The sequence below is a fragment of the Callorhinchus milii genome, unplaced genomic scaffold, assembly GCF_018977255.1.
Source record: "Callorhinchus milii isolate IMCB2004 unplaced genomic scaffold, IMCB_Cmil_1.0 Scaffold4, whole genome shotgun sequence".
Taxonomy (NCBI): Eukaryota; Metazoa; Chordata; class Chondrichthyes; order Chimaeriformes; family Callorhinchidae; genus Callorhinchus; species Callorhinchus milii.
In genome coordinates, this window is record NW_024704745.1 from 60,000,303 (window position 1) to 60,027,206 (window position 26,904).

The 26,904-nt window shown below is 41.0% G+C and overlaps 1 protein-coding gene across 1 annotated transcript in view; it reads right to left on the bottom strand.

The window, feature by feature from the left end:
• Nucleotides 1–4,772: 4,772 nt before the first annotated feature.
• Nucleotides 4,773–26,904, bottom strand: part of rev1 (REV1 DNA directed polymerase) — a 67,546-nt gene continuing 45,414 nt past the window's right edge. The window contains exons 17-24 of the mRNA XM_007885372.2: nt 25,693–25,855; nt 21,378–21,568; nt 16,314–16,547; nt 16,032–16,152; nt 12,978–13,198; nt 12,539–12,695; nt 7,220–7,322; nt 4,773–5,207 (exon numbers count right to left, since the gene is read on the bottom strand). Coding sequence (XP_007883563.1) covers nt 5,096–5,207; nt 7,220–7,322; nt 12,539–12,695; nt 12,978–13,198; nt 16,032–16,152; nt 16,314–16,547; nt 21,378–21,568; nt 25,693–25,855 — 1,302 coding nt within the window. The 3' untranslated portion in view covers nt 4,773–5,095. The remainder of the gene's footprint in view (nt 5,208–7,219; nt 7,323–12,538; nt 12,696–12,977; nt 13,199–16,031; nt 16,153–16,313; nt 16,548–21,377; nt 21,569–25,692; nt 25,856–26,904) is intronic.

Sequence of the window (26,904 nt, forward strand, 5' to 3'; positions counted from 1 at the left end):
TCTGCATGAAGGGTGCTTGCTATATAAGTGCAAGTTGTTATTATTCAGTCAGTGTCAAAACTTAGTGTTCTGCAGTGGAAAACAGTGTTCAGTTTGATTGCGGTGCTTTACATGGGAATAGCAAACATTCAGTTACTACTTCATTGTCTGACATCATATTTCCTGCTATTGTATTGATGCTCAGTTTTATAATAATAATCCTTCCATATGTTAGAGTGCCTTTCACATCAGGAGGTTGTCTCAAAAGTGTTTCACAGGGCATACTATAAAGTGTAGTGTGTAAAAAAAAAGTGTTTTTGTAGGTGAACACAGCAGCTAATTTGCACACACAAGTAATGCACAACCAGCCAAAAAGTGAATCAGCAATTTTATATGTGGGATTGTTAACCAGGGCACTGGGAGAAACTCCTTTCTCTTTTCGAATAGAACCATAAGATCTCTAATGTACACCTAAACAGGCAGACAGAATTTCAGTTTAACAGCTTATCTGAAGCACATCACCTCTAACAATGCAGCACACCCAGAATATTGAATTGGAGTGTCAGCTTGGAGACTTGAGTTCCAAGTCCCTATGTGAGGCTTGAAACCACAATCTTCTGACTCAGAGGTGAGAGTGCTACAGACTGAGTCAGGCTGATAGTTTTAAAGTAATCAGCATCAAAGAAGAACTAGACTGCAATAGTAATAATTTATTATTGTATTAAAGCAGAGGATGTGGTGAATTGAAGGACTTTACCAATAAACTTGTCTTTCAGATTGATCTTCCTGTCTTATCAGTTACTAGTTCAACACAGGAGGTTATCCATTATTTCCTTATCATTTATTTGTTTTGTTTGTGTTCCTCTTAACCATCATCAGTTTCTACTTTGTTCATAAAAATGTTTCTTTACTTTATCTCATCTTGAAATAGTTTTAATCATATGGTTTGGACAGGAAAAGTACTGTATTTTAAGCCTTCTAATGTGGTAGGGTTTTGGGTTATGTTACCTGCTAGATTCAAAGGAAAATCCTGACTTAGGAAAATCCTGACTTAGTATATTTACTCTATTTTTAACCAGACTTATTATTCGGTTCAGCCAGACACAAATTTGCATTGGCTGTATTTCTGCAATTCACACAGGGAAGCTAAATAACCTTTCTGGGTGGATTGGCTGAGAGAACGTCTCCAGAGCACTTCATGTGATAATATGCAATTCAAAGTACGAGTGTGCTTATAAATTTCTTTATTTATGAACTTAAAGTGCCACTAACCATAACCACACCCAATTGTTCCATTTAATGATTTACTGTAAAGTGTAATGACTATGTATTTTGTCGGCAAATTTCTAATTTGTGCATAGCAATAACTCACAAACAGCCATATTAAATGCCCAATTTTATTTGGGGAATTGTTGGCCAGGGCACTGGAAGAAACATCTTTTTTTCGAATAGTGTAATGGGATCTTTAATGTGCAACAGAGTGACCTCAGTTTGTCTTATCCAAAAGATGACAGGTCCGATAATACAGCACTCCGCTAGGATTGGATGACCAGGCTGTCAACAGGAAATGATCGGGGGTGTAGTTTTACTCCCAAGCTCGGGAGAAACGGGAAGGGTCCAGCAAAGAGGAGGCAAGAGGGATTGAGGCAGGGAGTTCTTTAGGTTTGAGGACAGTTTGAGCAGGGCTTCTAATGGTGGAGCCCACATTCCACCATTTCATAACGATGTTTTAACATACTTTACCCACTGCATCTATACTGCAAACAAATGAAATTAAAGGAAAATGATAGCACAGATATTCAAACTGACCTTGTGTAATTTTGTTACCTTGATTTGTGGATGTCTTTTACAATTGAAAATAATTCCACAGTTCCCGGGTGCCTTAGTTTTATGTGGCAAACTAATTACATTTAATAATCCAACCAGAAAACTGAATGAACTATTGGATTCAACTTTGTGGCATTTTTAATGGTTCCTTGTGATACATTCACCCACTTTCTAGTTAATATCTAAATTAAGCTAACCACCAGGGGACAGACTTGCTCAACATAGTTCATGGTTTTACACAACTATATTTTCTTCCAGTTACTATTTATGACTGTTCAACAGAATTTTTTTTACTCGGTATGAGTTGATATTTATATTTTCGTCAAAACAATATAAACATGGCACCTTTGTTAACACAAAGAAAATGAGTGGAGTACAATTTGTTCATTCTATGTATAAATAATAGATATCATCTCCTAGTGAAAGTAGTAGTCCAAGCAAAAAGGTATCAAGTCTATTTGTTTTATAATCTAGTTTTCTTTACATTTAAGTACATAGCAGGAGTTGGTTCTGTTTTCAGGGATTTTTGTTTCATTAATTAGGTCAATTGAACCTATTGAAACACCTTCAGTAATGTAGGATACCAATGAGCTTTTGTCATTGATGGAGAATTTTTCAATATTGTTGCCTCATTAACATCAAAAAATCTCAGATCAAATATCATAGACAGTCAGAGGGCACCATATTCATACACGTGCCTTAGTCCCAGGTTTAGAAAAATAGGCATACTGAGGCAGTCTCTAGTTTGTTAATGCAATAAGCAAATAAGACCATAAGACGTAGGAGCAGAAGGCAATTTGGCCCCTCGAGCCTGCCCCGCCATTTAATAAGATCATGGCTGATCTTCTAACCTAATTCTATTTATCCGCCCTATCCCCATATCCCTTAATCCCTCTATCCTTCAGAAATCTATCAACCTCAGTCTTGAATAGGTTCAAGGACTGAACATCCACAGCCTTCTGGGATAGATAATTCCACAAATTCACTACCCTCTGAGTGAAGAAATGTTTCCTCAACTCAGTTCGAAAAGGCTGACCATTAATCTTGAGACTATGACCCCTGGTTTTAGATTCTCCAACCAGAGGAAACAGTCTCACGGCATCTACCCTGTCAAGACCCTTAAGAATCTTATAGGTTGCTATAAGATCATCTCTAATTCTCCTGTATTCTAGAGAATATAGGCCTAGTTTACTCAACATATCCTCATAGGTCAACCTCCTCATCCCAGGAACCTAGTGAATCTACTCTGCACCCCCTCTAAGGCAAGTATGTCCTTTCTTAAATAAGGAGACCAAAACTGCATACAATATTCTAGGTTTCGTCTCACCAAGGCCTCATACAACTGCAGCAAGACTTCCCTACTCTTGTACTCTAACCCTTTTGCAACGAACACCAACTTGGCATTAGCCTTCCTAGTTGCTTGCTGTACCTACATACTAATGTTTTGTGACTGGTGTACAAGGACACCCAAATCCCTCTGAACACTAACACTACTTAGTCTCTCCCACGCTAGAAAATAATCCACTTTTCTATTTTTACTACCTAGGTGAATAACTTCACACTTCCCCACGTTATACTCCATCTGCCACCTTCTTGCCCACTCACCATTCTTTGTGTGTCATCCTCACAGATTACTGTCCCACCTAGTGAATTTAGATATGTTAAGTTCTATTTCCTCATCTAAATCATTGATATAGACTGTAAATAATTGAGGCCCAAGCACTGTTCCTTGTGGCACTCCACTAGTCACATCCTACCTCTGAGAAGGACCCATTTATCCCTACTCTGTTTTCTTCCTGTTAGCCATTCTCCAATCCACGCTAATATATTACCTTTAATTCCATGGGCTCTAATCTTATGCAACAGCCTTTTATGTGGCACCTTGTTGAATGCCTTCTGGAAATTCAAATACATCACATCTACTGGCTCCCCCCTATCTAACCTACTAGTTTACATCCTCATTACATATCCTAATGAATCTAAACTGCATTTCTCCATTGTTTTTATACCTTTCCTATAATTGAATGCTCAAAACTGTACATAATACTGTCAATTTCGACATAGGGTTTGTACAGTTAACATAAGCTTCTCTTTATATTGTATCCCCTCAAAGTTTAAGGCAAAGGTCCATAAGAAAACTGAGTGTTCATTACAACAGTTGATGCTAACTTTAAAAGAAAAATGAATGTAACTGTGGCTTAATTCAGTTGCAGTGTAGTGTTCTTTCTTCTTTGTGGATTCAAAACTTAAAATACTCTCATACGCTTAGATTTCAGTTGCTTCTCAGATTATAGTTGATCTGATAATGATGGTCAGACGTCAAATAACAACTGACTATTGGTTATGTTGGTTCTGTTATTCGATTTGTGATTTAGTGTGGACAAGTAGCAATGCAAACCAGTTGGGAGCATATTATTTTTTAATCTTATATTTTACAATTTTCTCCTCTAAGGTGACAATTCTGATGTAGTATCACTCCATAAGTATTAATAGCCATCTAATGTCTTGCTCAAATGGTCATTCTTCAAGGGTGAGACTACACATTGAGGTCAGTATACCATTTGACAATCAAGTGGAGCAATCCCCAAGCATGATCCTATTGTCAAAATGTGCCTTCCAGCAAGGAACATTTATGAGGACTGGGAAATGCTGGATTTATTTGTTATTCTGCAGACCAACTGTTCTCTGTAATATAATCACATCCTCATTGCTACTTGGGTTTACATTCAAGACAGGACCAGGATAATTTAGTAGAAACCAGGATTGAACCTTAAGATTTCCTGATCTATACAGCTGAGGAGCCAAGATAAGCAGGTCCGCAGTGACCCAAGACACATTTGGAGGTTCAGACATGTCGCCAATCTTGGAAACTAAAAGCCTAATGGTTCTAACTGGACAAGTACTGATGTGGTAATCAAATCTGTCCCTAAAGAAAATTAAAACATATTCAGTGTTATAAATCCACAACAAACATTTTTTTATTAAACAGAAGTAAACACTAAAAAAACTGCTTATAAACAACCATTTGTAAATACATTGCTTTCTACATACAAGTTACTTTATACAACACAATTATTTACATGCAATTTTGACAAGAATTTGGCACATACTTTTGCCAAGAAAAAAAATTACAAAACATGTTTTCAATATCAGAAATGCTTTCATAAAAACACAATGCGTTTCTACCATGCAAATTTTAAGAGTTTCACATAGGGTTTTTATGGCACAAAATGGGAGCTCCAGGCTCCAGTGTAATATTGATATTAAAAATATCACTCGCGTTGTTTTCTCACGTAAATTTTAACGTGCTTCCATAAATTTGTTGCATGACAACTTGAACATTGTCAAGGATGAAGTCAAACGCCATATTCCACAGAGAGTCCGCTGATTGCAGCATTAGCCTGTTAGAAAAGAGCAAATACCTCAGAACATTATTTGAGATAATGTTTAAATTTCACTTCAACTAGGATTTTGATAGACATAATACAATAAGTATAAACGCAAGGATAATAATAAGTATAAATACAATAAGTATAAATATACACAAGTATGGCTGTAAAACCATTGTAACTAGAGAATATTTGTATATAAAGATAAAATCTATTGCCATACATGCCCCTGTGTCGGTAAACTATGCTTACTCATTGTAAAGAATTTGGTTTCTCTGAAGGACAATCAGCAGATATTTTGAAAAACTCGAACTCTAAAACTTGAAAAACTTCCCTACATTTGCTACTCGAGGGAAGCAATCTGTACAGAAGGGAAGCAATTTCTATAGAAATACTTTCCTTTGACTGGTAATCACTCAAAGCATTGGGTTTCTGCCTGCTGGGTATCTTGAGGATTAAAGGCATTTGGCAATTCTCTTATTTAATGCATTTGGTTTTGGACAAGCTTTACCGGGTAAGGTCATTTTAAATTTGTGCTGCCGTCCAGTTTCTAAAAATTGATGATATTTTTAAAAATTTCAATTTATGACTTCATAAAAAGTAAAAAAAACAAAATTGCTGGAAGGTTTCCAATCTTAAAGTAAGAGTGGGGGGGGCACAAAACTTTAAACCATAAAGCAATGGGTGGTGGGGGGAGAAAGAGGAGAAAAAAAATTTGGATAGTGGAAGTAGGGATTTAACCAAAGCAAATGTAATAGGTAAATATTAAGGCAGAAAACATGTGAATCTCCAGCCTCCTGAACAGTTACCATCTCAGGATATTAAAACAGATGAGAAAATCACAGATGCATTACTTATGATCTGTTCAAATCTTTATGGTTTCACGAGTAATAACAGTGGCTGAAAAGTAACAGATGCAATTATTCAGAAAGTGAGGAAAGGGCAAACTAGGTTTTCCGCTATGAGCAAAGATTAGACAAGATAGGATCCTTGAACTCAGTCGTGAAAGAAGATGACACAGAGGGTGTAAAATTTTAAATGGGTTTGAAAAAGTAAACCCAGATCAAAACGTTAGGATGCATCAAGATAACAGAACAAGAGGGTATAGATTTAGAGTTGCAAAAGGCAGTTTCAGAATATATATCATTATTTTTTTTATGCAGAGGATAATCAATGACTTGAACAGGTTGCCAGGAAAGGTGGTAGAGCCAAGACACTACTCATTTTAAAAAACAGCTTGATGCAGCGATTGGGGGGGGGGGGGCGGAATAAGTATGTGTTCTAGATGGATGAGATCGGATGGGATGAAATGCCTTCTTCATCCAAACCAAACTTGAAATCTGGTGAGTTGGACATCAGTAGTGGTAACATCACCAAATCCAAATCCAAATTTCATCCAAAACCTTGGGCAAGTTTCCTTACTCCACACGCCTAATAATAATCCCTCCAAAAACAATAATAAATTGGTCATTTTCAATCCACGACTGTTTGTGGGACACTGCTGTGCGCAATTGGCTATCGCGTTTCGCCGACAAATATATGGTGAATTCACTTTACAGCATATCCTGTGAAGCGCGTCGAGAAGACGTGAAAAGCGCTATATCAAATGCAAGGATAATTAAATTAACTTGAACAAACATGAGCTGATCTGGGAATTTAATATAGATTTGCAATAGGTAGACCATGGTCTAACAAATCTAAGGAGTTATTTGACAGAACAACATAAGACCAAAGAGGATTTATTAGTCTTCAATTGAAGGTAATAGACTATCTTTTTAAATAGGATTAACTACAATTATACAGAGGCAACATAGTGGTATGGAATGGAATAAAAAATGGGATTTCATTGTATGATCTAAATCAGACTGGAAAATGTTTTCAGACAGTGAAGAAGGTTGTGATAGAACATAGATGAGATCATCCAATGGAAAGCAGAAAATGAACAAGAATAAGGTTGAAATTGTACTAAAATGGGAAGAAAATGATACTGAAAGACATCCCAACTCCAGGAGCTGCTGCATTACCTTTTCATGTACTTAATAACAAGGTCTAATTTTTCCAGATCTTTTTCTTCTATGAGGTCAGTGCAATACTTTACAACCTGTAGAATGTCCTCCTCCACGGGCTCTGAGCAAAAACACAAAAAAAAGATATAAGAAACTAACATTCACAAAAAAACATGTATTTTAATTTCAAGTTACCCATATCCCCTCCAGATTAAGTCTTATTGTATTTGGTCTAGAGGTACGATTTCCACATTGGATGCGAGAGGTCTCAGGTCTCTGTGGCACAGAAATTATAGGCTGAAATAGCCCCCTTTCTATGCAGGTTTGTATACATCTCAAACTCACCAGTTGTTTACAATACCTAGCAGTGTTCTAAAAACATGTCATACATTATTCTCCTAAACATTATAAAAACACTTCAGATTTTAATGAAAAATGGTTTAGGTTGGAGTTCCTCCCCAAATATTTCCTCATATGCTATTATTAGTATCCAAATGGTGTAGACCTGTGTGTTCGAAAAGCTTTATTACATAGCTACAATAGTAGAGGCCTACTAATTGTTACCCTTATTTGGAGAATGATGTGCAGAGATACAAGGCAAACGACCACAGGGCCAAAACATTACAAAACTAGTAGTTATCAGGATGGAAAAGATAGTCACATAAATCCAATTTCAATCCATGTTTGGCAAAACTACACCAGACATCATGATCTCAAAAAAGTTTCCAGCATTAAAATCAAAAAAGGTTGTCCAACTATGGAATTTATTAAGCACAACGTACAAATAAAATAGTACAGCAGAATATTTATCCAGAAGCGCCACTATCGTTTGTGTGGTCAGCAGGTATCTGACATATAGATGTTGGGGAATCCTGTATCTTAGTGGTTGGAGCACTCGCCTCGCAAGCGAGAGGATCTGGGTTTGATTCCCGGACAGGGCAAAACATTGGGCATGTTTCCTTACTCCAGATTCCTCTGTTTACCTAGAAGTAGGAATCCGGTTGTTAGTCAATTGGTAGATTGCTTTTCTGGGGGTAATAGTCTCTTCAAATCTTGCAGATGCATTGCAATAAAATATGCTTAAAGCTAGTAACAGAGTGTCTATTGGTTTTGCAAAATATACGGGTGCAAATGAAGACAACTGAATTGGTTATAGGATTTGAATTATGTAATTAGTGCTTCCAATTAAATTATGATTGTATGGATGTCTGCTTGAACATCTCAGATTTCTAAAGCTCAATTGCAAAGTAACAAGCTAGACACTTAACGTAAATAATTAAGACTGTTCTGGTGTTTATTCCCAAGAGCTTCCCTCTACAACAAGGACACGTTAAAAAGATATAACTTAGTCCAAAATTGAAAACAGTTTTATTTATTGTGAGCAGAGGTGAAGAACCAAGACATGCAGAGTGCATTAATCTCACCAGGATCAAAAATAGAGAAAAAAATTAAATCAAAGTACTGGATATTCACTGGTTGGGGAGTCCGTAACTTGTCGTAAATACCATTCCTGCACAGCAGAGGAGCGCTGCTGTTGCTGTATAATAATATATAATAATGTTGTTTCACTTGAACCAATGTTAACTAACTAGTTAAAGTTAATACCATAGAAGCCTGAGTGAGTACATTCAGTGGTGACCAGTGCAGCATTTTGCCCGGATTAACTGGATTTCCCCCAAATTAGCAGCCGTATTTAAAACAGGTAAGAATACAAATGAATCGGGGTCAGGCGTTTTGTTTGAGTTACCTGACATCCGGGGTCCGACAAAAGCGGATTTCAATGTAGTTTCAAATGAAAGCAACAGAACTGCATAAAAAGTGATTCACACAGTAGAAAATACTTCAAATATACTTAGTTGGGGAAACATTGCTGTCAATGAAAAATTAAACATTGCCATGGATCCATAGCTCTTATATAACCCATAAACAGCAAACTTTACAGTAATGCTCGGTAGTGCTGTGCTGAGCAAAAGATTTTAAGGGCCATTCTCCTTGTGATTCCTCTGCAGTAGTACTTTTCTTTCCTGCTCCAAATAAATGTGAAATTGGAACAAAAGTTGTATCACATGAATGTAAGAAGAATTTTCTAACACTATGTGATCACCAAAATAGTGTCAGAAATCTACTCAACTGTTTGTGTCTTGTGTAAATAAAATTCAGGATAAACCTGTTAAATAAAAATGGTTTGTATATTGTGCCTTACACTTCTACCATCAGGCAAGAAGATACACTCCCAGCAAGATTAATATGAGTAGTTAACACTATAAATAGTTTTAGTTGTTTTAACAGAACACTTGGAAGGGGACCAAATGCAAAAATCCTCATTTATTCAACTAGTACAGATTTTGAATAGATAAATCAAAACCATTGTGCAGCAAGAAACAAATATTTCAGTAATCCAAAGAGAAATGGAGTGAAACTTCCCATCACACGAGCTTCTAGGCCACACACATTACTGTTCTATCCAAACATAAAAAATGTCAAAAAAGACTAAAATCGTAGATCAAAATTGAATAATAATCGTTATTTTTGTCCTCATATGTAATAACCATCTTCATAATTCTTATTATTGAATGAATAATAATCCTTGTTGAGTCCTGTAGCTCAGGGGTTAGAGCTCTCGCCTTGCAAGCAAGACACCTGGATTCGATTCCTGGCAGGGTGAAATTTTCGGCAAGTTTCCTTCCTCCACATGTTTGCCTAGCAGTAAGTAGGAACCTGGTTGTTAGTCAATTGGCTTTTCCGGAGGTAATAATTCCTTCAAAAAAATAAAGAAAATAATAAATGGCCACTTCATTCCACGACTTCTGTGGGACGCTGCTGTGCACAATTGGCTGCCATGTTTCGCCCACAATATATAGTTAATTCACTTTACAGTATATTCTGTGAAGCGCTTTGAGACATCTTGAAGACATGATAAAGCGCAATATCAAATGCAAAGATTATTATTAATGTACCTTTCACGTTGGAAGGACATCCCAAAGAGCTTCACAAGATATACCGCAAAGTGAAGTGACTGTGTTTTGGGGGCGAAACGCCCTTTTTAGGTGTGAAATTAACAAAAGACTACTTCTACACTATGACCCACAAAAACTTTTATAGTTCAAAATATTCTACCATCAGGTCCTAGGTAAAAAAAGTGTTTCTTCAGAATGTCATAAACTCAGAAAACATGATTACATTTTTGATACTACCCCATGGAATCCCCAAGTATGGTCAAAAGGAAATATTAGATATACAACCATTTAAATTAGGAATAAAATATTAAAAATATATATATTCCTAGGGACTCCTTTGAAATAGCGGAGTACAACAGACCAGGAAAGCCTCATGTTCAATCCTTGATTTGTGCAGTTAGTGAGAGGGTGAGTGCTATGGGAACAGGGACGCGATGGAGAAGAGGAGCAGACTGGGGAGAGGGATTTCAGGAGTCAATTCGAGGTTGGCAGATGAGAGATCAACCAAGCCAATCGACCTTGCGCTCTGCCTGAAGATGTGAGCGGCCAGAGCGAAGACCTCAGGTGAATCAACAGGCAGTGAGCGGCGAGGGGCTGAGGCACTGGGCAAGCGAGCGAGGCAGTGAGCGGCGAGGGGCTGAGACATCAAGCGAGCGAGACAGTGACCGGCAAGGGGGTCAAAGGTTTGGTGTTCCAGGCACGGAGACTCCATTTCAACATCTTCAGCCTGGACCAACAGCCAAACCTGCCTGCATGATGTCACTTCCGCATGCCGTTTTCAAACCTTCCACGGGCTAAGTATTCTTTTTTCATTTCTATTCCTCACCTCTTCCTTGACCTCCTCCTTTGCCACCCTGATCCCCCATCCCTCTCTGGCTTTGGTCCAAACATTGACATATGCACTATCCCTTATGTCTTCCCTCTGTGCTGTCTCCTCGCCCCCATCATTGCCTGTGGACTGACCATGTCCTGCTAAACGCCTTGCTCATTATCTCTGTGAGTGTGATTTGGCTGCCACCCTGACCCGCGCCCCACCCTCCGAAAATGCTCCCCTTTTATTCCTCACACTTCTCTCCCACCGCCCTCCTCTCCTTCTCTCTTTTCTGGACTCGATCACTGCCTCCCTCAGCTCCAGCCTGGGCATCCTCTGCCTTGACTCTCGACGATGGTTATCACAAAGTAGCCACCCCAAATGCCCCATCGTCCAAACCCACCTTTGAACCCTCCAACCTTACAAATTACCGACACATTTCCAACCTGCCCTTCCTTGCCAAAGCTCTGGAAAGTGTTGTAGCTAACCAGCTTTGCTTACACCTCTCCCTATAATCCCTCCTCAAGCCCCTCCAATCCGGTTTCTGCCCTACGCACAGCACAAGACAGCACTTGTCAAGGTCACAAATGACACCTTCTATCTGTGACCAGGGATTCCTCTGTCTCCTCATCCTCTCCCCCACGGTCGACACAGTCGACTATTCCATCCTCAACCACCGCCAATCCTCCCTCATCCACCTTAGTAGGACCGCACTAGCCTGGTTCGAGTCCTACCTAATAAACCGCCTTCACTTTATCTCTTCAAACGGTTTCTCCTCCTGTCCCTGCCCAGTCACCTGTGGTGTCTCCCAGGGATCCATCCTGGGCCCTCTCCACTTCCTCATTTATATGCTCCCTCTTGGTGATGTCATCCGCAGAAGCAGGGTAAACTTCCACATGTATACGGATGACACTCAAATTTATTTTTTCTCCTCCAGCTGTGACTTCAGATCCGCCGATGTTCTCTCGGCTTGTTTGGCAGATTCAGGGACTGGATGAGCACAAACCTCTTACAAATATTGACAAGACAGAAGTCATACTCCTTGGTTCCCGTCAACATCTTCTGTCCTGCAGCTCTGACTTCCTGAACCTCCCCGGCCTATCCCTCAAAGACTTACCGAACCAGTGTGCAACCTAGGCATCAGGTTTGACCCACAGCTTCCCCATATCTGGTCCCACATCTGGTCCCTGTGCTGCCTCTTCTCCCCTTGGTTCATTGTCAGACTCCGGGACACTACCCCGGGTGAAGGGCACTGTATAAATGCAAGTTGTTGTTGTTGTCACAAAGGCAGAGGATTTCAAAAAGGATGTGTACATACATATGCAGGATTGAGACTTGAAGGAATACGGGAATGAAGCAGGACGTGGGATTGATTGAACACCTTGCCCTGAGAGGCACTGCAGGCTTAATGGGTTGAATGGCTTCTTTCTGTGCTATAAATCTCTATTCAATACCACAGTTTGTGTTTCAATTCTACTTTCTTTTCTTGGAAAATGCTTGACATTGTGATCTAATAACTGTACTCTGCAGTAGTTATTAAGGAAGCAACATTTAAAAGTCAAGGCATACCTGCAGTAGTTGTAACCCATTCTTTTATAAGTGATTTGACGTCTTTCAGCACATAGGCTCCAGCGAGGTTAGCTCTCAGATAGACTGAGTCAACATAGATCTCATGCTGGGAGGAGAATGCAGCCTGGTAGCTTGATGTTGAAGCACAAGGTTCAACCTGCAAAAAAATAAAAAGCAATGACTTGGAGTGAACTAGATAATATACTAATAATAATCATGTTACTGAAGCTGGCTAGAATTGCTGCTATGGCGAAATTTTCACGTTAGGATGATAAAACCTTTGTAGGTTTAAGATATTGTTAAAGACCGGATCTATAATTACCTTGTGCATAATAAGCAGAAGTTAGTTAAGTATAAAAGAATACAAATGTATTTGCACAGATGAATAGTATCAATTTAACTGTCAGTGAACCACATAAGGTAAATTGAAAAACGTTACCGGCAATTTTTCTGTAACTTGCTGTTCATGTCTGATCGTGTCAGGTAATACTATCTGTGGATTCCCAGTCGTAGAAGACTTGGCTTTTGATGGGCTGCCCAGTAACCTATTTTTAAGAGGACTCTGAACTTTAATTGGACTGGCTTGATTTTTTCTTTTGAACCTTCGTTTAGATTTTTCGGGAACAGCGTGCTTCAGTTGCAGCAGTGGATTCTTCACAACTGAAACAGAGTGTAATATCTTACAGATCAATCCATAATCTCAATTACCATGCAGATTCCAGATACAGAAATATTGATAGAGAAGTTATACCAGCCAATTTAATGCTGATTTACTGTCATTTTCCTTTGCAAAATATGAACACTGTAATTGCCAGGTTTAAAGAGATCAAAAATAACAGATCATAGGAGTAATCAGATGAAAATATGAAATAGAGAACATTTCACTGTAGGAATGATCTTCCTTCATGGTTAACATATCAGCAGTTTCATTTCCAAACAACCAAGAATAAACCATAGACTAAAAGCAACAGTCCTATCATGCATGTTGAGGGTGTACTACATTATCGGAGATGTCATGTTTCGGGTGAGATGTTAAACCGAGATCTAGTTTACCTGTTCAGGTGGACGTTAAAGATTCCATGGCCTTACTTGAAAATAGAAGGGAGTGTCCTGGCCAACAAACCCAGATAAAATTGGTCATTCACTTCAAGGCTGTTTGCTGGACATAGCCTTAAGCAAATTGGCTGCTGTGCTTGCAAACAAAATGTAGTCACTGCACTTTACAGTAAATCCTATGAAATGCTTTGAGATGTCCATTTGACATAAAGGCGCCAGATCATAATTGTTTAAAAACAACAGTGCTGCTAAGTCTTTTGTTTAGAACTTATCTTAATATAAACTTTCAATATTTAAGAGGACTTTAAAACATATAGTCTTCTTAAACTGTAAATAAATGTAGTTACAGAAATCAATCTCTGTATTTCAATGTTCTAGGAGAGTGTTGTTCATTTAAATCTGCAGCAAGTCATGCAAGAAATGTCTGGATTTCCTTTTTCAATCTTCTGAAAACTTCCCTTAAAGCAGCTGGAGCATAATCTTTCCTGGACCTCTCCTTTTCAATATCTATATGCTCCCACTTGGTGACATCATCCACAGACATGGGGTCAACTTCCACATGTATGCGGATGACACCCAACTGTACCTCTCTGCCTCCACCCTCGATTCCAGGACCACTGCTGTTCTCAAGGACTGTCTGTCGGACATCAAGTCCTGTATGATAGCCAACTTCCTGTAGTCGAATGTCAACAAGACTGAGGCCCTCCTGCTTGGCTCCTGTCAGCGCATCCATACCTCGGGCGCTGACAGCACCTCCCTCCATGGATGCACTCTATATTTCATGGAGCCAAATTCGGAACCTAGGGGTCCTGTTCAAACCCTAACTGTACTTCATACCCCACAGCTGTGCCATGACCGGCTCTGCCTCTCCCCACCTCCGCAGCATTGCTCAGCTCCGCCACTGTCTTATACCGTAGGCTGCCAAGACCCTCATTCACGCGTTCGTAACATCCATGCTTGACTATGCAAACTCCCTGCTTGCCGGCCTCCCCAACTAGGCTGCAGATCAACCAGAACTCTGCAGTCCGTGTCCTCTCCCGCATCAGGCTCCGCGACCCTATCACCCCCATCCTCGCATGACTTCACTGGCTTCCTATCACACAAACGATACAGTTCAAGATCCTGGTCCTTACTTTCAAAGCCCTCAATAGTCTTACTCTCCCCTACCTCTGCGACATCCTTACCCCCTACCAATCTGCGGGCAGGTGTTCAGCCACTCTGTCCCCACCCTCTGGAACTCCATCCCACAGTCCCTCCTCCTCACCCCCTCCCTGGCCTCCTTCAAGACCCATCTCAAAACCCTCCTGTTCGACCGTGCCTTTGGTCACTCGCCTTCACCCCCTGCCCTACACCCTCCCCGATCCCCAGCTCAGGTACAAAACACTGATTGTCCAATGCCTTGGGATGTCCTACATAGTATAGTGAAAGGCACTATACAAATGTGATTTTGTTGTTGTTTCCTGTGCTCTAATCATCTATTTCACGAACCGATGATTTACTTTGGAGGACCTGAGAGAACCCAAGGAAGAAATAGTGAAGGCTCAATCTAGAATTTTCCAAAATTCATTGGAATAAAACTGTGCCAGAGGCCTCGAGATTGTCAAATCTCACAGACGCTTCTTCAAAAAAAAGGAGACAGGGAAACCCCAGCAAATTATAGGTCAGTTAAGCTTATCTCAGGGCGGGCAGCTAGGCTGCCTACAGCAGAGACAAAACAGAAGAGCCATGAACTCAGTAATTAGTGGGGGGAAGGGAGAGAGAGAGAGAGCAGAGAAAAGTTGCTGCAAACCCTCTCAAGTACATTAATTTTCATTGTTTTTTAAAAACTACTGCAAATTTTAAATAATTTCTGCCTTTAAGAATAAGTTCTGTGATAGAATGCTTAGAGGAACATCTTTGTAGGAGAATAAAGGTGTGGCTGAGTGGCGAAGGACAAGAAGATACAGGTTATGCAGTGACTGATTCTAGAGTTACCTTTAGTGGGCAGGGAGTCACTTTATAGGACCTTTCTTAAGGAAGTTAAACTGTTTTCTAAGTACAATTTATAAAACAAATCAAGTTACACAATGTTTGGGGCCTTTTCTTGTTCTATGCTTACGTTTCTTTGCAATTCTTTGTAAGGACTTAAGACTATTCATTTTACTAGTAAATATGTTTCAGGATATTTTCCTTCAGAGTAAATGTTTTTTCAGTCTTGGTAACCAATTGATTACAAGCAAGTTTGTATGCTCTGTAAATAAATACATTGTAAAATGACGCAATCTATGCAAATAAACATTAATGTTCACACATTGAGAATAATTCTAATTGCATTTATTTTGTACATATATATAAACAAACAAACATAAAATTTATATTTACATTCAAATGAGTTACTTTCATGAAGTTAGGTTAATATGCCAGATAGCCTAAAAAAATGTAATTCAAGAGTACATACTGGCACCAGCAAGGTGATGGTTTCTGCTGGTATTCTCACCCTGTCGATATCTTTGATCATAAGCGGCTCTTAGTTCTTCTTGAACGTCAGTGGGTAATGCAGAAAAGACCTCAGGATCAACCTGAAGTTTAAACAAAAGTTAACATTTTTTACATAATGGAAATGCAGCTATAAAGCATAAATGCAGGAACTTGCTCAGCATTTACAAATCGAGTTTCTTCAGAATTCAAAGACATTCTGTGGAATACAGTATAAAAACAATAAAAGGAATTGTCTCTTCACCTGTGAAAAAGCTGGAAGAGCTACAGTAATTCCAGCAGTGGCGTTTTGTTCTTGAGGTCCTGGCAGTTCTAGAGTGACTGTACCTACTGCCACATCGACACGCCCAGTAATACTGCCATTCTCTGGCTCTTTGATACCATTGTTATCAGTAAGGCTTTGCTGTCGGATTGAGCATGACTGTTCCACTTGTTGTCGAATATCTGCAGGAAGTGCTTCCAAAACAAAAGGATCGATCTAAAAAAAAGAAAAATCCCAGAGAAAATCAACGACCGAACTGTTTTCTGCAGACAGATTCTTAGGTTCCATTCTTTTGTTGCACAAGATTCTTCCCAACCAGGAAAAAACAACAACAAAATTACATTTGTAAAACGCCTTTTACGTCAGGAGGATGTTCCAAGGCGCTGAACAGTTGAGAATCAGGACCTGAGAGTGGGGGGCAGGGTTGGGATGAGGGACGGCAGAGAGGTAGGAGGGCAGCTAAAGGCACGGTCGAAAAGGAGGGTCTTGAGTCGAGCCATGAACCATGGATACTGATGCTGCCAGTGCCTGAGATGCGGAGGCGCTGGCACAAGCCAATCAGGAGGGCCTCGGTCTTGCTGACATTTAGCTGTAGAAAAGTTGGCTTAATGTCAGACAGATAGTCTGTCAGGTTGTTACGTGTCCTGGAATCGACCATGGCGAGAGAGAGATAGAGTTGGGTGTCATCCACGTACATGTGGAAGTTGACCCCATGTCTGCAGACGATGTCACCAAGAGGAAGCATGTGGAGGTTGAAGAGAAGGGGACCGAGGACAGAGCTAAGAAACACCACACAAGATTGTACGAGGCTGGAAAAGAAACTGTTGGTGGAGACAAATTGGAGACGTTGTGAGAGATAAGACCTGAACCATTTAACGACAACAACAACAACAAAATCACATTTGTAAAGCGCCTTTCACATCGGGAGGACGTCCCAAGGCGCTGAACAGTCAGGGATCAGGACCCGAGCGTGGGTGGGCAGGGGTGGGATGAGGGAGGGCAGAGGGCATAGGAGGTCAGCTGAAGGCACGATCAAAAAGGAGTCGTGCCATGAAGGAGGCAAGAGAGAGAGCAAAGCGAAGGGATTGTGGGATGGAGTTCCAAAGAGTGGGAGCAGAGAGGCTGTTAGCCCAGTCATTGATGATAGAGTGGGTCGGCGGGAGACCTGGAGCAGGCCGGAGTCTATCCTCTGAGGGATGGGGAGTCAGTGGAGCCGAGCGAGGGTGGGGCTGATGGGGTCACAGAGCCTGATGTGGGAGAAGACACGAACTGCAGAGTTCTGGATGATCTGCAGCTTGTGGAGGGAAGAGTTGGGGAGGCCGACAAGGAAGGAGTTTCCATAGTCGAAGCTTGAGGTGACAAATGCATGTATGCGAGTTTCGGTGGCCTGAGGGGTGAGGTAGTAGCGGAGTCGGGCAATGTTGCGGAGGTGGGGGAAGGCAGAACAGGTCATGGCATGGATATAGGAGAGAAATGATAGTTGAGGGTTGAACAAGATGTCCAGATTCCTGACTGGCTTGATGAGGTGGAGTGTGCAACCGTGGATGCTGATGCTGCCAGTGTCTGAAGTGCTGAGGCGCTGGCACAAGCCAATCAGGAGGGCCTCGGTCTTGCTGATATTGAGCTGTAGAAAGTTAGCTCTCATCCAGGTCTTGATGTCAGACAGACAGTCTGTCAGGAAGTTGACTCCATGTCTGTGGATGATGTCACCAAGCATATAGAGGTTAAAGAGGAGTGGACCAAGGACAGAGCCCTGAGGAACACCACACGAGACTGTGCTGGGGCTGGAAGAGAAACCATTTAAGGACAGAACCTTGAAGGCTGAGGTGAGAGGAGAGGAGGTGGAGGAGGATGGAGTGGTCCATGGTATCGAGAGGTCGAGTAGGACGAGGAGGCAGAGGAAACCCTGGTCACAGATGGACAAGTTGACCCCATGTCGTTTGTCACCTTGACTGCCGAAACTTGACCAGCTTTGAGCAGCATGGAAACCCAATTGGAGTGGTTTGTGAAGGGAGTGGTAGGAAAGGAAGGAGCAAAGCTGGGAAACAACGACTCTTTTAAGGACCTTGGAAAGAAAAAGGAGGTTGGAGATGGGCCAGCAGTTAGAAAGCAGGGATGGATCCAGGGAAGGTTTTTTCACGATGGGGGTGATTGTAGCTGTTTCTAGGGGGATGGGAATGGTGCCAGATGATAGGGAGAGATTGATGGTGTTGGAGAATAGAGGGGCGAGGAGGTGGAGCTGGGAGGTAAGGAGAGGGGTGGGGATAGAGTCAAGGGAGCAGGTGGTGTGTTTCATGTTGGATATGGTGGTGATGAGAGAGGAGGAAGAGACAGGTTCGCAGATGTAGAGAGAGGGATGGATAGGGGTCGGAGTGTTGGGGCGAGATAGGGAGGGAGTGGCGGTTGGGAGGGCGGAGGCAGCTGAACAGATGCCCGCGATTTTGGACTCGAGGAAATTCAGCATCTCCAGTCAGAGTTTGAGGAGAGAATGGACGAGGGTGGACAGAGAAGCAGGTTGGTGGTGGAGAATAGGAGCCTGGGGTTGTCCTTCGCCTCCAAGATTATCTTGGAGTAGAAGGACGATTTGGCGGAGGTGATGGCAGAGCGGTACCTTTTGATGTGGTCCAGCCAGATCTGCTGGTGGACCATTAAGAAAATCAAGGGAATGAAAAGATTCCGAAATGCAATATTTAATGATGCTGCAAATCATAGTACATTATATGCATTACATTTCACAACTGTAATGCTGACTAATTTACTTATCAAGACTAAAGCATCCTTACCCTTAATGGATCTCTTAAATAGAAATATATGAAGTTAATTTTTTTTGGAAACGGTTTTAACTGTTTGAGAACTACAGAAATATTTCTCCTCTGAAAGAAAATGTAATTTTGATAATTCATTGCCATTTATTCTACGAAGAAATATCTGGTAAATCTGTACATTTCTTTAATTCCAATTGATATTTAGCGTAAAGCAAACTTGGAAATTTTCTACTTCATACCATTAACAAAGGTCACCGTGTATTTTGAATTCTACAAGGTTCATTCAGTATTCAAAATGATAGAACCTTCGACTGAAATATCTCTTGAAACAATTCTACATTGTTGATTTCAGAAATATATTTGATTAAAATTCTGCTTTCTTTAAAAAATACACAAAGGGCTTTTCATGAAATGGAGGGTAAGGAGGAGCTTCATATGTATTCTCAATTAGTGAGGATGTCATAAGCTGGGCCAAAAGAAAAGTGTGGATATATTTGCCAGATCTTGCAGGGGTTGATTAGTACTATTGAGGTATGTTTCCTGCCAACCTACATTTTTCACTTTATTGATAAAAACTAAATATGAGGAAATAACACATTAGATTGTTGCAATTTCTTTAAATTAATTTTTTCTTCAACAAAACCTGGGTGACCTATTGGGGGGATGGGGGGAGGGGAAACCCCAGCGGCCCTGGATATCCGCCAAAAAAAACACACAGGACCAGTGTCCTGACTGTGGGGCTACAGGAGCTCACCACCTCCTGCCTCGCAGGGCACAGCACCACATACAGACATCGAGAGAGACACACAGACACAGAGAGAGTTACACACTCGCAGAGACACAGAGAGAGCCACACACACACACAGAGCCACACTCTCAGAGACACAGAGAGAGACACATACTTTAGCGACACACACACTTATAGACACAAGAGACATACACACCCACACACAGAGGAGAGAGAGACACATATACACACTCACACAGAGACACTCATGAACACACACACATAAACAAGAGTCACACAGATACATTCACAAACACATACATACAGAGGAGACACACACACTCACGCAAAGACACTCACAAACAGACACACATAGAAAGGCAACACACTCACCTAGATACTCACAAACATACACATAGAGAGAAAGAAACGCGCACATACACTCACAAACACATACAGAGGAGAGACACACACTCACATAGAGACACTCACAAACACACAGAGAGAGGAGAGAGAGAGCGAAAGAGAGACACACAGATAATAGGAGTCCTGTAGCTCAGTGGTTAGAGCACTCGCTTTGCAAGCGAGAGACGTGAGTTAAATTCCAGGCAGAGGGCGACACCTTGGGCAAGTTTCCTTACTCCACACAGAACCTAATAATAATCCCTCCAAAAAAAAACAATAATAAATTGGTCATTTCAATCTACGACTGTTTGTGGGACATTGCTGTGCGCAATTGGCTGCTGCGTTCGCCCACAAATATACAGTCAATTCACTTTACAGTGTGTTCTGTGAAGCGCTTTGTGATGTCCTGCCGACGTGAAAAGCGCTATATCAAATGCAAGGATTATTATTATTATTATTATTATAATCTCAACAGCGGGGCCTTCGAGTGGAGTGAAGCCCATTTCCTGCTTGCGCTGCACATATGCGACCAGAGCCGCTCTGCCCACAGTAATATCGGATTAAAAACCGGCAGCAGTGCGAGAGATTTGGGCGCCAGAATCTTCATCTTTTAGCTGTTTATAGCGGATTCCGAGGCAAAATTGCGGCCGCATTTTTCTGTTGGCCCAGATCATAAGCAATAACAATAATATAATAATCCTCATAATAATCCTTACACTTGATCTTGTGTCTTTCATGTCAGGAGGCCACCTCAAAGCACTTCACATGATAGACTGTAAACAGTCATGACTGAGTATTTTGTAGGCAATTTGTAGAATCGGTTAACATTTCAGAGTATTGCAGCTCAGGCTCCCAGACAGATGTTTGATGTGCTTTCAGACATCCTCCTGTTGTGAAACCACTATATAAATGTAATTTTTTGTTATTGCTCTCTTTTAAAGTGAGATTATAAAATAGTGAAGTTGTGCATGTTAAGAAGCAGTGACCCATTGAAAATGGAGGTGATCCTCCTGAAGTGCACCTTAAAACAAAACTATTTATTCAAATGAGAAATCATTTCATTCTTAATGTCATCAGACTGGCATAGATTCAAAGACCAGAAGTGTAGAATGTGCATGTGGTTTATGCAATAATATTTGGATGTCATACCTGGGAAGGGGATGGCACTTCAATACTTAAGTCAAGTCGCAACTTTCGGGCAGCCACGTTTTCAGGGGTGTGCAGTCCACCAGCTTTTACGGCTGTTTCTGTATTATTGAACCCAATGTCTTGATCAGGTGAAAGCAAAATAGGACCACCTTTTTCAACTATTTCTGTCTTTTTCCATATACAATCTTGGTCTGAATAATATAAATGGAGAAGCAGAACAATCAGGGCTGAAATAATAAATAGATACTGCACATTGGATAGTTAAATACACAACATTACAAAAGCTACATAATTCAGAAACTATGTATACGTCAATGACTTATGGCTTCCATATCAGGGAGGAATGTTTGATTATACTATACAAGTAAAGAAATAGAATAAGCTGAATTGCAAAGCAAGAACTATTCCAATGTTTTGTTTAGATCATAGTAACAACAATGAATTAGAATACATTAGAATATACAGCACAGAAACAGGCCATTCTGCCCAACTGCTCTATGCCGCTGTTTATGCTAACATAAAATGTAGGAGCAGGAGTAGGCCATTCGGCCCTTCGAGCCTGCCCCGCCATTCAATCATGGCTGATCTTCTAATCTAACTCCAGCTAATAACCTAACCCTGCCTTATCCACATATCCCTTAATCCCTTTTGCAATAAGAAATATATCTATCTCAGTCTTGAATATGTTCAAGGACTGAGCGTCAACAGCCCTTTGGGGTAGTGAGTTCCATACATTCACCACCCTTTGAGTGAAGAAGTTCTTTCTCAACTCAGTGTGAAAGGGCTGGCCTCTGGTTTTAGTTTCTCCAACCAGGGGAAACAATCTCCCACTATCTACTCTATCATGCCCTTTGATGATCTTATAGATTTCTCTATAATCCTCTAATTCTTCTATATTCTAGAGAATATAGGCCCAAATTGGTCAGCCTATCCTCGTAACTCATCCCGTTCATCCCTGGTACTAATCTAGTAAATCTGCGCTGCACTCCCTCCAAGGCAAGTACTGCACACAGTATTCCAGGTGTGCTCTCACCAGGGCCCTATACAGTTGCAGCAAGACTTCCCTACTTTTATACTCTAATCCTTTCATAATGAATGCTAACATACCGTTCGTCCTCCTAATTGCTGCTGCACCTGCAGACTAACTTTCTGTGATTGGTGTACAAGGACACCCAAGTCCCTCTGGACGCTAACACATTCCAATCTCTCCCCTTCTAAAAAATAACCCGCTCTACTGTTTTTGCTACCTAGGTGGATGACTTCGCACTTCCCTACATTATACTTCATCTGCCACCTACCTGCCCAATCACCTAACCTATCTATGTCTCGCTGCATTTTTTTAATGTCATCCTCTGTGTTGACACTTCCTCCTAGTTTTGTGTCATCCGCGAATTTAGATATATTATCTTCGATGTCCTCATCTAGATCGTTGATGTAGATGGTAAATAGCTGAGGCCCAAGGACTGATCCTTGTGGCACTCCACTAGTCACATCCGCCAATCTGAAAAGGACCCGTTTATCCCTACTCTTTGTTTCCTACCCATTAACCATTCTCCAATCCACGTTAATATGCTCCCCCCAATTCCATGGGCCCTTATCTTTTGGACTAACCTTTTATGTGGCACCTTATCGAATGCCTTCTGGAAGTCCAAATAGACCACATCCACTGATTCACCCTTATCTAGTTTACTGGAAATATCCTCACTCTATGAGATTTGTCAAACATGACTTCCCTTTTGTAAAGCCATGTTGACTTGGCCTAATTATATTGTGCTCCCCTAAATACCGCACTACCACATCCTTAATCAATGATTCTAATGATTCTGAACCTCCTCCTGTCCTTCCTCAACTAAGCCTTCAAGCATAGCCTTCTATTCCTTTCTCCCTCATGTACCTATCTAGCTTTCCCTTAAATACATCTATGTTATTTGCCTCAACAATAATAATAATAATAATAATAATAATCCTTGCATTTGATATAGCGCTTTTCACGTCGGGAGGACGTCCCAAAGCGCTCCACAGAACACACTGTAAAGTGAATTGACTGTATATTTGTGGGCGAACGCGGCAGCCAATTGCGCACAGCAATGTCCCACAAACAGTCGTAGATTGAAAATGACCAATTTATTATTGTTTTTGGTTTTGGAGGGATTATTATTAGGCGTGTGGAGTAAGGAAACTTGCCCAAGGTTTCGCCCTGCCTGGAATTGAACTCAGGTCTCTCGCTTGCAAAGCGAGTGCTCTAACCACTGAGCTACAGGACTCCACAACTACTTGTAGTAGCATATTCCACATTCCCACTACTCTCTGTGTGAAGCAGTTTCCTCTAACTTCCCTATTTGATCTATTTGTGACCATTTTATATTGATGGCCCCTGGTTTTGGTCTGCCCCACAAGTGGAAACATCTTTCCTATGTCTACCCTATCAAAACCTTTCATCATTTTGAAGACCTCTATCAGGTCACCCCTTACCCTCCTTTTTTTCAAGAGAAAAGAGTCCAAGCATGTTCAGCCTTTCCTGATAGGTATAACCTCTCAGTTCTGGGATCATCCTTGTGAATCTTCTTTGCATCTTCTCCAGTGCCTCTACAGCCCTTCTATAATGTGGGGACCAGAACTGCACAGTGTTGTAAGTGTGGTCTAACCAAGTTTCTATAGCAGTTTACTATAACTTCCCTGCTTTTTATTTCTATCCCTCTAGAAAGGAGCCCCAATGCCTGGTTTGCTTTTGTATGGCCTTATTAACCTGCATTGCTACTTTTAGTGAATTGTGTATGTGTACCCCTAGGTCCTTTTGGTCCTCTACCCCAGATTTTTATTTTCCAGATTGCAAATTGCATTTATATAGCGCCCGAGGACGTCCCAAGGTGCTGGACAATGATCAGAGATAAGTGGAATGCGAGAGGGGTGGTGGAGGGAAAATGACCAAAGGCACGGTCGATAAGGAAGGTCTTCAAATAGAGGCAAGGGAGGGGGTGAGCCGAAGGGGCTCTGAGATGGAGTTCCAAAGGGTGGGGGCAGAATGGCTGAAGGCTTGACCGCCATGGAAAGTGGACCAGGCCAGTGCCCGCCGAGCAGAACAAGCAAACAGGTTGGAAAGGTTTAGTAGATTGCAAAGTAGGGAGCAGCAAGACCATGGAGGGTCTTAAAGGTGAGGACACGAATCTTGAACTCGATCCTATGGGGTGATGGGGAGACAGTGAAGCCAGGCGAGGATGGAGGTGATCGACTCATGAAGCTTAGTGCCAGAGAGGACACGAGCTGCAGAGTTCTGAATAATCTGCAGCTTGTGAAGGGAAGAGTTGGTTATTCCGGCAATCAAGGAGTTAGCATAGTCACACCTGGACGTCATGAAAGCGTGGATGAGGGTTTCAGCAACCTGAGGGGAGAGATAGTGGCAGAGGCGGGCAATGCTGTGGAGGTAGGGGAAGGCAGAACGAATAATGGCACGGATGTAGGGTTTAAAGGACAGTTGAGAATTGAACAAGACCCCAAGGTTCCGTACTGGCTCAGTGAGGTAGAGAGTGCATCCATGAATACTGATGCCGTCAGCGCCTGAGGTGAGGATGCAATGATGGGAGCCAAGCAGGAGGGCCTCCATCTTGTCAACATTTAACTGTAGGAAATTGGTTCTCATCCACAATGTCATTATTAGCTACACCAAGAATAAAATAACAATATATTCATGTACAGCAAATTAAAAGTATATAATATTAGTGTACAGCCAAACAAAGTGTATATTATTATTTATTATTATTATACAGGAGCTGAATCTTTTGATTCTGCAAGCCAAAGCCCTAATGGATAGGGTGGTCCTAGCTGGAAGCTCGCCAGATAGAGATTTCGGCAAGCTCAGCAATTTTAGATGATTAAACCCCAACAGGACCCTGAGGCACTTTCTGGGAGCTCACAAGCCTTGGCTCTTGCCAACATGTGCCTAATCTTCTACAAAATTAGGTAAGCATGTACCGGAAATTACATTTTCATTCTGAAGGTTCATTTTGCTCTATGTTTTTTTATTTCTGCTAACATTGCAATACTTGTCAAAAACATGATTCCTCAAATTTTAACATGTCTGTCCCGTTGAAGGAAACCTTGTCCAGGGGCTAAGTACTCCAGGGCACTTCTGATGACAGACTGGCTAGCCTGGTTCATCAGCAGAACTTGGAAGGGCCTATAGGAAGAATGTCCCTGTTTAGTGGCATATATGGAACTCCAGTCTGGTTTGAATACGTTTAAGTATGGTGATGGGTTCCTCCATGTGTCAATCAATGCATGCATTCCAATTGGATAATATGTTCTTACACCTGCTAACCTGAAAGCTTGTGATCCACAGGTTTCTTTGAGTTGATATTCTGTAATAGGTCTATCACTGAGTGTGAGGGCCCTGTACAGCAACTATTCCGCACAAAGGAAGACGTAAAAGGATTTACTGAAGTTTTAGTAACTGGAACCAACTGATGCATGTGGATTCCAACCTAAAAAAAAGAAAAAAACATAAAAAGGTTCCATGATATACAATTTGATGTTAAAATAACTCCACATTTTATTCATTTCTCAAGAGTATTTTATACAAATTACGAATGTTTCTGGTGCACAACTTTTCTATTCTTTCAGATGCTTAGAAATAATACGAAATAATAATAACGATTGCATTTGATATAGCGCCTAATCACGTCTTCTAGACGTCTCAAAGCGCTTCACACAATATTCTGTAAAGTGAATTGACTGTGTGTTTTGCGGATGAAACTTGGCAGCCAATTGCGCACAGTAGTGTCCCACAAACAGTCGTAGATTAAGTGACCAAAATTATGTTTTAAGGGATTATTATCCCGGAAAAGTGATCTGCCAATTGACTAACAACCGGGTTCCTACTTACCGCTAGGTAAACGTGTGAAGTAAGGAAACTTGCCCAACGTTTCGCCCTGCCCGGGAATTGAACCAGGTCCTATATAATAACCCTTGCATTTGATATAGTGCCTGATCACGTCTTCAAGATGTCTCAAAGCACTTCACATGATATACTGTACAGTGAATTGACTGTATATTTTGTGTCCTCTTGCTTCCAAAGCGAGTGCTCTAACCGCTAAGCTCCACACAGGAAAATGTTTTATACGAGTAGAAATGTCTGTGTAATTTGAATCAACTCTGATGCACACACAAAATAAAATTATACTTTCCCACACTTTCTGATGTCCATTGAACCTTGGAGTAAAAGAACGTTTTCCTATGGTCAACCTAATGCAAAATTGGTAAGTGTAACTTTTGTGCAATACCTTTCCTGAAAAGCACTGTACACTGTACAAATACTGGCATATAATTCCATGAGTGCCAGACCCCATTTAGTATCTAACTCAAGTGGTCTTATTCCATTGTAAGGCTTGACAGTGAATGTCAGTAGGCTATTTACCCATGGGGACATCACAGCTGAGCACAAGCCCATCCTCACTGATATTCACAAAAGTATACTTTGTGGCATGGTAATTGGCTCCATAGCTGAGCTGGCTGAAATTGGCTAGCAAAATTG